The sequence below is a fragment of the Anomaloglossus baeobatrachus genome, chromosome 2 (genome assembly GCF_048569485.1).
Source record: "Anomaloglossus baeobatrachus isolate aAnoBae1 chromosome 2, aAnoBae1.hap1, whole genome shotgun sequence".
NCBI classification, from domain to species: Eukaryota; Metazoa; Chordata; class Amphibia; order Anura; family Aromobatidae; genus Anomaloglossus; species Anomaloglossus baeobatrachus.
This window is the reverse complement of record NC_134354.1, coordinates 278,148,431-278,161,047: the sequence shown is the minus strand read 5'-3', so window position 1 is coordinate 278,161,047 and position 12,617 is coordinate 278,148,431. Positions and strand designations below refer to the sequence as shown.

Genomic DNA, 12,617 nt, shown 5'->3' with positions numbered 1-12,617 from the left:
TACAGGTTAACCAGGGAGACGCCTTCAGAGTTAATTGCAGCCCTTAGAGTCCCTTGTCCAATTACTTTTGGTCCCTTGAAAAAGAGGAGGCTATGCATTACAGAGCTATGATTCCTAAACCCTTTCTCCGATTTGGATGTGAAAACTCTCATATTGCAGCTGGGAGTGTGCACTTTCAGCCCATATTATATATATAATTGTATTTCTGAACATGTTTTTGTAAACAGCTAAAATAACAAAACTTGTGTCACTGTCCAAATATTTCTGGACCTAACTGTATGTATGACAACACATGACTATGTCTTTTGAGAATACTTTTGGCACGGGCATATGAATTACATTAAAATCTAGACTAAAGGTTTATAAAAAAAACACCATATTCTTCATATTCTTCCAAAAATGAAGAACAATCAAATGTCCAGCTCACCTAAATGCTACTGTATATGTCAGATGCAAATACATGAAGAGGACACATTGCTGTTGCAAAAAGAAAAGGTTCCTATAAGATCCAATATTGAAAAGGCACAAGACATTATTTTTTTTTCAAGTCCTAAGGCCCTTAGTCATTTTGAGCAGAAGGGGTGACAAATTAATCCTTGTGGTCAACCATTCACAGTGGTTAAACTAATTAGCATTTTATGCTTTCTCTTTATTGGAATTGAAATTTTTAAGAAACTCCATGAAACATTGATGTTTTAGTTTATGCTAGAAAAACCTTTCTTTTTGTAACATCCATAAAAAAATCTTTGTTAAAATTGTCTTAAGGCCCATTTACACACAACGATATCGCTAACGAGATATTGTCGGGGTCACGGTGTTGGTGACGCACATCCGGCCTCGTTAGCAATGTCGTTGTGTGTGACACCTTTTTGCGATCAGTAACGATCGCAAAAAGGTGTCAAATCGTTCGTCGTGTACACGTCGTTCATTTTTAAAAAATCGTTCCTCGTTTGGAACGCAGGTTGTTTGTTGTTCCTGCGGCAGCACACATCGCTATGTGTGACACCGCAGGAACGAGCAACAACATCATACCTGCGACTGCCAGCAATGAGGAAGGAAGGAGGTGGGCGGGATGTTCCGGCCGCTTATCTCCGCCCCTCCGCTTCTATTGGGCGGCCGCTTGGTGACTCCGCCGTGACGCAGAACGAACCTCCCCCTTAAAGGAGAGATTGTTCGGCGGCCACAGCGATGTCGGTGAACAGGTAATTGCGTATGACACTGCCGTAGCGATATTGTTCGCTACGGTAGCGATCACCCCGTGACGCGCCACTAACGTGGGCGGGTGCTATCGCTCGCGACATCGCTACGCTTTAGACTCAGTTTTTTTGTTGTGCCAGGCAGCATATGTGTAAAAATGAAAAAAAAAAACAAAACATCCCTAAAAGTGCTTGTTATATATTCAAAAATGCAAAGTATGTTTTAGCATCATGCTTACCCTTGTTTCCCTTAACTGTTAAATTATAGTTTTTGTGTCTCTGCAGCAAGAGCCCATTTACACTGGGTGATAATCAGGAATGCCTAGAAATGATTGTTTCCTTATTATTAGTGATGGGTGGACTTGCACATACCCGGGTTCGCACAAACCAGCCAGGGTTAAAAAAGAAAAACCCCAGTTTGGGCCCTTAATTGATCCTGGATATCGGGCTGGATGCCGGTCCCCATATAAGTCTATGGCGACCAGAATTTGGTGCTTTAAAATGTTGGTTGAAGGGATAGAGGGATTGGGGCAAGTGCATTACACTTAGTGAGTCTCCCGCGCTGCTTCCAAAGCCGCTTATTATCCCTCATGCATACGCACTGCTTGCACCACCCACTGTCAGTCCTCATGTTTTGGTTGTAGTTACCCCACCCTGTGTCATAGCGTGCCTGACTGCTTTCAATCAGAGACAATGTGTGTGCATCTCTATTGGTGTAAAAATAAATAATAATAAAAAATTGTCATAGGTCTCCCTTTATTATTATACCCAGCACAGATAAAGCATTCGGCTACAGGCTGAAGCCTACAGCTGTGCACTTATCCTGGCTGTGTATCAAAATAAGAGGGACCCTATGCAGCTTTTTTAAAATGATTTAAATAAATAATTTTAAAAAACGGCATGCAGTCACCCCAATTTTGATACCCAGCCATGATAAAACTGACAGATGGGGACTGGTTCTCTCAGGCTGGGGAGACCCATGCTTATTGGGCCCTCGCAGCCTAAAAATAGCAGCCTGTAGCCACCCAGGATTGCCGCATCCATTAGATGCGACAATCATAGAACTTTACTTGACTCATCCCGATTGGCCTGGTGCGGTGGCAATCTGGGTAATAAAGGGTTAATAACAGCTCACAGCTGCCACTAAGCCCTGGATTAGTAATGGAAGGCATCTTTGAGACCCTCCCCATTATTAATATGTAAGTGAAAAGAAAGAAACACAAACACTGAAAAAATCCTTTATTTGAAATAAAATAGAAGAAAAACATGCTTTCACCCCTTATTAACCCCAAAAACACCCATGTCTGGCGTAATCCACATGAGGTCCCACAAGGATTCCAGCTCTGCAACATCTGAAGTGACAGCACGTGGGCACAGAATGTGACCACCCGCTGTGGACTTCAGGCAGAGAATAAGCCGCAACGATGAGTGGTGATGTCATATTAAAAGATCAGCCCAGGAGGACAAAGAAGTGTACTCCACTAATAAAATATACTACAAAATTATATATTTTCACATGTACTTTGATTGTTAGAGATGATAGGATCAGACAAAAGTCATATTTGCCTTTCTGCACGTTTTTTCTTAAGGAAATTAGATTTGTGAAGAAGTTTAGTATAGCAATGTTTTTAACTTTTGTATGGCCCATTTTGGTTCAGAAAAATGGTGTGCAGCAGCTGCAATTTTGCTAAATTCAAATGGAAGAAAATGACTAAAAAAATCAGCATTTTGGCAATGCAGATTTTTGTAAAATTTGAGGAGAATTCTATTTCACTCAAATGTATTTGCTCATTACTAATGACCACCATTTTGTTTAATCTGCACGGAAGCGAATTAAAAAAAAGCTAACCTTTTGCAACTGTGAATTTTTGTAATATTCAAGAAGAATTCAATTCTACTTTAATATAATATAATCACCTATCTCTAGTATCCAAATATTCAATGAGATAGAAAGTCTTCTATTGTACTAAAAACTATAAGTTTTTATCTACAATTCAAGACGGCTTCCTTTCTCTGTTTATGATGAATCAACCAGAAGAGATAATTTACTGGATCTGGTTCTTTCAAAAAGACCAGATACAATATCAGATCTACAGGTTCATGAGCTCTTGGGCAGTGGCAAAAATTATATCTGAAGTTTCAACGTAATATTCAACAAAACAAAGGGAAGATACAAAAACCTGAAACTTCAGAAAAGCTAAAGTTAGTTGATTAAGGAAAAAGCTTAGCCTTGTAGAATTGGGGTCATTCATGTCCTGATAACTGGAAATGCTGAACACAAATGAAGAATGTTTAAAGGTATAATACTGGAATCTTGTAGTAAATGTATACCCTCTGATAACAAAATGTCCAGAAAGAAAAAGAGACCATTATGGTTAAATGGGCAGTACAAAGTATAACAAGATATTTAATTTTTTTAAGGCCAGAAATAGCTTTGTAGGAGTATTAAGATGTCAATAGAAAATATAAAAAAAATCAAGATAGTAGAGAAAGGCAGATCATTTGAAATTTGAATTTGCCCAATTCACAGAATTTTCCTCCAAATTTGATTTGCACCAAATTAATTTGCTGCAAATCGCAATTCTGATAGCCTTTAATTGCATGAAAATTAATATATGACACTCTTATGTCACCTATAACTGTATTGAACCCGTTTTGAGCTATTTAAAGGGAACCTGTCAGCAGGTTTTTTCTACCTCATCTAAGAGCAACATAATGTAGGCAAGAGACTCTGAATCCAGTGATGTATCCCTTAGATTACTGGCTACAGCGGTTCTGACACAATCAGAATTTTTAGATTTAGCCATGTAGCAGAACTGAGAGAGCTGTCCCCTCCCAAACCAGGTTCTCGGTAGAGATTGTACATTAACAGGGAGGTGTCAATCAGAGGAGGAGGCGTGCTGGACTGTCGTGAACATGACATTGATAAGTCCTACTGCTTAAACAAACATAGCAAATAAACAACAGATTGGACCTTGAAAAGACAGGATCCTTGAATTCCATGTTTTATCCCTTGAAGTATGCAGTCTTCAGATTACATAGCAAAAACCTGCTGACAGATTCCCTTCAATTCAAATGTAGGTTTATTATTGACCAAGTTACCTCAACCTATTTGGCTAGGGTAAAATAGATGGTAACTAAGGGTAAAAACAACCTATCTAACAGCACAGACTTTTTAGGCTATTTAAAAAACATTTATACAAACACTTAAAAAATGATACTTTTGGGTGCAGATGCCTAAGTTGCAGGTGTGCAACTGTAAGAAGCCGTGGCTTTCTCACACTGGGTGGTGCAATAACTATCTCTGTTTGGGGAGTATCAATAGCTTTTTTCTTTGCTACATAAAGAAGCAATGGCTTTTCACTCGCCTACTAAAAATGATCCCTTCACTTAGAAAGAAAAAAACAGGTGTGACTGTGAAGTGATGTCTTTTATTTGGTTGTTAAAAAATATCCATTTTTGGGATCAACAACAGGTTTGCAATTCTCAAAATGATTAAGCAATTAAAAAGATTTTTTCTTTATCAAGTCTTATAAAATTATTCTTTTTTTAGGAAGCAAGAACAGGCTACAACTTGCTGTTTTGTAAGTGAAGAAGCAATAATTTTTCAACTACCTTTTAAAAAAACTGCCCTATTTTGGTGGTTGTTTCACATGTGTGAATGGATACCCCAAGGAGAGTACATTTACTAGCACTAGTACTAGCTAGCTCTATAAAATATAGAGGGCAGCCAGAAGATTTGTGCCTGTGCAGTGACAGATTGCAGCAGATAATTAGAATGGGGCAGGCAAGTAGATATCTGCCAAGTATACAGCCAGGAGTGGTAACCCTGTGAGTAGCAGTGTAGTCTAACACTATAATATACAGTGGGTAGTAAGATGTAAGACTGTCTTGACTTGTAGTGGCAGAAGTTGCATGGTCCACAAAAACTATGATGTAGGCAAGGAGAGGTCTGGCAGTGTAAGGCAAGCAATGGCAGCATTGGCAGCAGCATTACTACCCTATAGATGACTTAACGGATAAGGAGTAGATACCTGGCTGATAATGGGCCATTTTCACTGGTAGCATTACCCATAAGGGAATTAAAATTTGGAAAATTGATACTGAAGTCCTTTTGACAAATTGGGTGTGTCAAATCCTCCAGACGAGCTGAATTCCCAGAGCATTGTGCCCAAAGCAAACTGGGCCAGTTTTTGACCCTGGTCCAGTCTACTCACCCAGAACTCCATGGTATTGGGGCTCATGGGATCTGCTGGAGAAAGGACACAACGCAGGTACAACTGAACCAGGCTATTCAGATTGTGTGACAGTTTTCTGAGGTACATCAAAAAGGCAGGAAACCTAATTTACCTAATAGATGTAGAAACTCTGCAACATTGAAAACTCACCAAACACTCATTTTGGGAACGTAGCCTCATGAAACTCATGAAAGGCAATCCATCACCAGATTTGCTGTCTGCTTCTCATTCTCTGGGCAATATACAAAGGGGACAAAGACCCTAATTCCCATAATACTCTAAGACCCAGCATTGCCTGCAGAACTTAATGTCTCTGTTTCTACTTCATGCTGCTCTCAGATTGGGCAGCATAAACCTGGTGACAGATTCCCTTTAAATTAAATACATTAAAAATAAAAAAGAAAACCATCACTAAATTTAAGAGGATATAATATAAAAAAGTAGGACACTAACACTTACCCTGATTTGCACATGTTGACCAAATTTCCTAGCAAGTTTCCAGAAAGGCTTTGTTTTGCCAGTTGTGGCTGGGCCATTATAAGATTTCGCATGGTATAACATGCAGAAGACAGAATATCCTCCGAGTTTGATGTATTTCCAGAAGTTTGTGACAATAGTCGAGAAACATCAGGAAGCAACTGTGTACCTGCAAACAAAGGTATATTAATAAAATCAATGAACTGAAAGTGTAATGAATAAATTATAATAATAATTATATGAAGTTAGTAAACAATGAACAAAATAATCAATGTAATGAGCCATCCTACCCATGCTCTTGTGAAGAGATGGATGACGAGACATATTGCTAAGAAGGGAAGTTCCTGTTTTTACCACATCAGAGTTTCCAGACTGAAGTAAACGTGCAATTTGCGGAAGTCCATTTTCTTTCAGTCCAATGATTTGACTCATTCCACTAGACATCTAGATTGGAAACATAATACTAGAAATATGACACTAAATACATAATGAAAAATATACATACTAAACCTATAAGACTAAATACTTGAAACATTATACTAACATTTTAAAAATTCCATTCTAAATGTGCTAAAACGGTATGTCCCATGATAAGGTCCACTGAAGGTTTATGGAGGAGGCATCATGCCAGATTGGCTTTGGCACACTTTTTTTTACAAATAATTTTTTCTTTCAATACTGGCCCCACAGCTCAGGTTAGAGTTAACGGTACGTTGACCTTTTTAGTTTTGAGATTAGAAATGGAACCAGAAAGGCTTGCCCACTATCCCCACTTCTATACGTAATAGTGATGGAACATTTAGCCATAGCCATAAGAAATAACATTAGTGTACATGACATTAAAGTGAGATCTAAATCTTATAAAGCAGCTCTTTATGAAGGTGCTCTCCTTCTTTATATCCCTCAACCTCTTATTTCCTTGCCTGCCTTGATGAAGGAGTTTGATAGATTTAGCTTTCTAAACAATTTCAAAGTAAATTATTAAAAAATAGAAGCTTTAAACCTGGATTTACAATCCTCTGCAGTGTCCATCTCAGGGGTCAAAAAAGAATTAAAGCAAGGATGTTACCCGAGATTAAAGAAGGAGACAGAAGATTAAATTGACTCTTGATACTGATTATTAATTGCAAATTGGAGCTAATGAAAGTTGATCCACCAGACTGATTATCTAAATCATAACACCGAGGATATTGTTATATATTAAGAAGCGATGGGCTTGATGCCAGCTCTCAATTCACAGCTGACCAGCAAAGGCCAGAGTTGGCGCATCTGTTGGATGCACCATTTATGGAGTGGCTGCAGTCTGCTATATTCAGACTGGGAAGGGCCAAATAACCATGAGCCTTCCCCCCTGATAATACCAGCTCCCTGCTGTCTGCTTTACCTTGAATGGTTATCAAAAATAGGGGGGACCCCATGCTTTTTAATATTTATTTAAATAACCCTAAAAAACAGTGTGGGATCCCCTGTTGTTTTGATAACCAGAAAAGGTAAAGCTGACAGTTGACGGTTGCAGCCAGCAGTTACCTGTTTCACCTGTGCTAGTTATCAAAAATAGACAGGAGCTCAAGTAATTTATTTATTTATTTATTTATTTTGTTAATCTTTATTGTTCACAGCAGTGTACAAGCAACTTCCGTTTGCAATAAAGATTGTTGACTGGCTGCACTGCAGCCTTTCAACAAACTTTATTAACATCCGAACATTACATAAACTGTCAACTCAGACACAGTCTTTTTTTTAGTCCGTGTTTGAGTTTGAGACCCGCGCTTCGTTGTTTAGTACAAACCCCAAACATTACAGTTCAGGTTCGCTTATCCCTACACAAGTCACGGCTCCCTTACCCGCACGGTCATCTGGTCATACAAGTAGGTTTATTTATGGCAACTACTTGAAAGATAGAATGTACCAGTACATCCAATGTTTGAAAAGGGTGAAATATGTCATCACAGAATTTGTGATTTGATGCCAATTCTGTGTCTTGTCTTTTGCCTAGGCAAAACATTAGATCCACATGCAGGACATGTTTAGAACTAAGAAACACAGCAAAATAATTAGGAATATGTGTTTTCACTCATTGGGCATAACATATTGGTTATTGAGATGGCATGTCACTATCCCTTACAAAAACCCCAAAACACACATCTGGAAATGGAGTGTCTGGTTTGACTTCTTCATTTAAATGGTTTATATTGATTTTTAAATGTTGGGTAGGGTATGAACTTGAAAAGTATGGGGACATAGAAGGAAAAATTAGGGATGGTTTGACTTCTTATCCTAAATCATGTGGTAAGGCTCATTAAATAATCAATATTGACTTGTACAATTTCTACATTCAATAAATGGCCCTATAATTCTAATCTCCTGTCAGAGGCCTCCCACCTAGCCAAATCAGATATCCTGCTTTGCACTGATGAAAGGCAAATGCCCCAAAACATGTTCGCAAATAAAGTGTCTAGTTTATTTTCTTATCCCAAATCCTGTGAGGTTGATAAAGGATAGATATTGACTTTTAGAATTACTACATCCAATAGGTGGCATTAGAGTTCAAGTATTCTTCTGTGAAGTGGCTATTTGGCTATTGGATAAGTAAAATAAAAGAATTCCAAAGTTATTACCACACAAAGTGACATATCAGATTTGGAAAATGGAGCTTTGCCTGAACGACTAAAACTTGCTGTGGGGGGTAAGGTACTAGTTGAAAATATGAACCATTTGGAATTTCCACTGGGTTATTGTGGATTCAAAATAAAGGCATTATGTATTGCTACTTATACAGAGGCACATGCCTTCTAATGAATCAAGAGTGTCTGAAAAGTGTGCCCTAAAGTGTGTCGGGGACTGGAGTATGATTTGTAGCATAAGAAATGCCGCCGCTGGTCAATAATTCGGCCCCCTTCCTGCCACAGCTCCACCCACTTTGTCACAGCTGACTAAAAATGGTGTGAGAACTCCATAAGTCACCAAATTTTAATGCAGCCTCACATTGCACTTACGTTTTGTGAATTTTCAAAGCTTTTTACTACAGGACTCTGGAATAAGACTTTTGTTGAATTAGACCCTATATACAGTTAGGTCCAGAAATATTTGGACAGTGACACAATTTTCGCGAGTTGGGCTCTGCATGCCACCACATTGGATTTGAAATGAAACCTCTACAACAGAATTCAAGTGCAGATTGTAACGTTTAATTTGAAGGTTTGAACAAAAATATCTGATAGAAATTGTAGGAATTGTACACATTTCTTTACAAACACTCCACATTTTAGGAGGTCAAAAGTAATTGGACAAATAAACCAAACCCAAACAAAATATTTTTATTTTCAATATTTTGTTGCGAATCCTTTGGAGGCAATCACTGCCTTAAGTCTGGAACCCATGGACATCACCAAACGCTGGGTTTCCTCCTTCTTAATGCTTTGCTAGGCCTTTACAGCCGCAGCCTTCAGGTCTTGCTTGTTTGTGGGTCTTTCCGTCTTAAGTCTGGATTTGAGCAAGTGAAATGCATGCTCAATTGGGTTAAGATCTGGTGATTGACTTGGCCATTGCAGAATGTTCCACTTTTTTGCACTCATGAACTCCTGGGTAGCTTTGGCTGTATGCTTGGGGTCATTGTCCATCTGTACTATGAAGCGCCGTCCGATCAACTTTGCGGCATTTGGCTGAATCTGGGCTGAAAGTATATCCCGGTACACTTCAGAATTCATCCGGCTACTCTTGTCTGCTGTTATGTCATCAATAAACACAAGTGACCCAGTGCCATTGAAAGCCATGCATGCCCATGCCATCACGTTGCCTCCACCATGTTTTACAAAGGATGTGGTGTGCCTTGGATCATGTGCCGTTCCCTTTCTTCTCCAAACTTTTTTCTTTCCATCATTCTGGTACAGGTTGATCTTTATCTCATCTGTCCATAGAATACTTTTCCAGAACTGAGCTGGCTTCATGAGGTGTTTTTCAGCAAATTTAACTCTGGCCTGTCTATTTTTGGAATTGATGAATGGTTTGCATCTAGATGTGAACCCTTTGTATTTACTTTCATGGAGTCTTCTCTTTACTGTTGACTTAGAGACAGATACACCTACTTCACTGAGAGTGTTCTGGACTTCAGTTGATGTTGTGAACGGGTTCTTCTTCACCAAAGAAAGTATGCGGCGATCATCCACCACTGTTGTCATCCGTGGACGCCCAGGCCTTTTTGAGTTCCCAAGCTCACCAGTCAATTCCTTTTTTCTCAGAATGTACCCGACTGTTGATTTTGCTATTCCAAGCATGTCTGTTATCTCTCTGATGGATTTTTTCTTTTTTTCAGCCTCAGGATGTTCTGCTTCACCTCAATTGAGAGTTCCTTAGACCGCATGTTGTCTGGTCACAGCAACAGCTTCCAAATGCAAAACCACACACCTGTAATCAACCCCAGACCTTTTAACTACTTCATTGATTACAGGTTAATGAGGGAGACACCTTCAGAGTTAATTGCAGCCCTTAGAGTCCCTTGTCCAATTACTTTTGGTCCCTTGAAAAAGAGGAGGCTATGCATTACAGAGCTATGATTCCTAAACCCTTTCTCCGATTTGGATGTGAAAACTCTCATATTTCAGCTGGGAGTTTGCACTTTCAGCCCATATTATATATATAATTGTATTTCTGAACATGTTTTTGTAAACAGCTAAAATAACAAAACTTGTGTCACTGTCCAAATATTTGTGGACCTAACTGTATGTCCTAGCATGTTTTTGAACATTTTAAGTTTTAAATATGAGAGTCATTTAGAGATTTAGCCCATCAAGTTAAATGATTATTATCATATTTATACATGGATAGTATACAGCTAGGATCAGAGCCCTTCCATTGGTATGACAAAGCAGACTGTAAAGCAGAGTTCCCAGCAAAATCTTTTAGTCCAGTTTGTTGAAATCAATGCGTTTTTGTGCTCTCTTTTTCACGCTATTAATCTCTATCAACTTGAAAAGGGCACTGGAGCCCAGAAATGCAATGCTTTTTGTTGAGATTTTAAGAATGAACTTTGTATTTATTTGAAGCAACTACCTTCTTCGCACTGTCTAACATATTCAGTGGTTTTCTCTGGATATCAACACCACACTATTTGTATGACCCTTCAGTGAAGTTGTCAATCCTTTCATAAAGAACCTAAATATAGGCAACAATGACCAACACCCTTACTTATATGCAATGTAATAGCGTTGTGCCCAACTAGCACAATACTATTATCACAGTCATCTCCTTGTTTTTGGAGTCTAGTGGCAGCTTGAGGACTGGAGCCCCTTATCTCTATCTGGCACTCTGCATTTAAATGTTGTTTGATTTTCTTTGGTACTGAAGTAGTTAATGTCAGTTTTTCTTCTAGCAGCTCTCCTGCAGTTAAGGCCAGCTGCACCTGCTTTGTAGGCATAATCCCTTTTGGTTAAATAACTAGGTCTCCCAGCAAACTTTGCTGACTATACAAAGCCATTTGTATGAAAGCCGCCTAGGTGGAAGGAGCTGCTGTGGATTCTCCAGCAGTCGTATCCTCTCCATTTTGGCTGTTTACCCCCGATAGTCTCTCCTACCCTCTTGTCTCTTTACTGCAGTGGTGGGTTTAGTTAACCTCAACCACCTCTCACTAGTCAGGGCATCTATAGCGTTTCTCAAGGACTTAGGGTGCTGCTCAGCAACAGTTGCGGTGACTGTAAGGGAATGGCTAGGAGAGTAGGGACAGCTGCAGGCAAGGTTAGGAAGTGTCCATCTACCCGCTCACTAGTCCCAGGGCCCACTGTTGCTATTGTCTCCCTGGTGTTCCCTCCCTTGTCTGTGGTGATTTTTAGGTGTGCTTTTCATTGTGCGTCAGACCTCAGTTGGTCAGAATGCTATCGCCACACACATTGCATGACACCTATAAAGTAATCAATCTACATAACATCTGTATGGTTTTTCTCTGATCTGACCTTACTAATCCAATGTCAATGAAGTAAAAACATGTTATTTATGAAGTATAAAACATGACATCCAGGTTAATACTATGGTGGGTGACCAATACTTTATCATGTAGAAGTGTGTGCAGTTACTTGGCCTCATGAATCCAATAGATGACTTTCTATTGACTTCGTACACTTTGTGCGAGGAGCTGTGTGCTTTTGCCTCTGATGAAGCACACTTCTCTGCTCTCATTTCAACAATTGATGGGGGGATCATAGGACCCCTATGCCCACACATCTATAGCCATGGCCATGTAAAGTGACTGCAAAGTATTAAAAAATTGTATAAAAGTTTAGCTACTTTTTAAAATAAGGAAAAATTATTATTTTGGGCCTTTTTTAAGCCATTTCTCCTTGTTAATGCAATGAAGCTATGACGCTCGGGTCGGGAGAGCCGCAGCCAGACTGTGCATTGTGATCCGAGATCAGACCGATGTGTACAGATGTCTCAATGAGCGCCAAAAGTGAGTAAAATGTTCTTATTCAATAGACCTACACTGAATGCCACATTTTGTTAATGACCAGATCTATATTTTATGGCACCATATTTTCAACTGGACATTGGGCAGTGAAATACTTATTACCAAACAAATTAGGCTGTATAACTAGCAAATGATATGTTCATAATGAATATAATTCCATACTGTCAGTATACTGTCAGTATGCTGGATATTTTAGACAGGCTCTGTGTACATGTCTACTTGGGAGTATATATATAGAAATAGAGTTTA

The 12,617-nt window shown here is 39.1% G+C and overlaps 1 protein-coding gene across 1 annotated transcript in view; it reads right to left on the bottom strand.

The window, feature by feature from the left end:
- PKP1 (plakophilin 1) overlaps positions 1-12,617 on the bottom strand; it is a 112,079-nt gene that overhangs the window by 13,672 nt on the left and 85,790 nt on the right. The window contains exons 11-12 of the mRNA XM_075335819.1: positions 6,202-6,355; positions 5,894-6,080 (exon numbers count right to left, since the gene is read on the bottom strand). Of these exons, the coding sequence (XP_075191934.1) occupies positions 5,894-6,080; positions 6,202-6,355 (341 nt within the window). The remainder of the gene's footprint in view (positions 1-5,893; positions 6,081-6,201; positions 6,356-12,617) is intronic.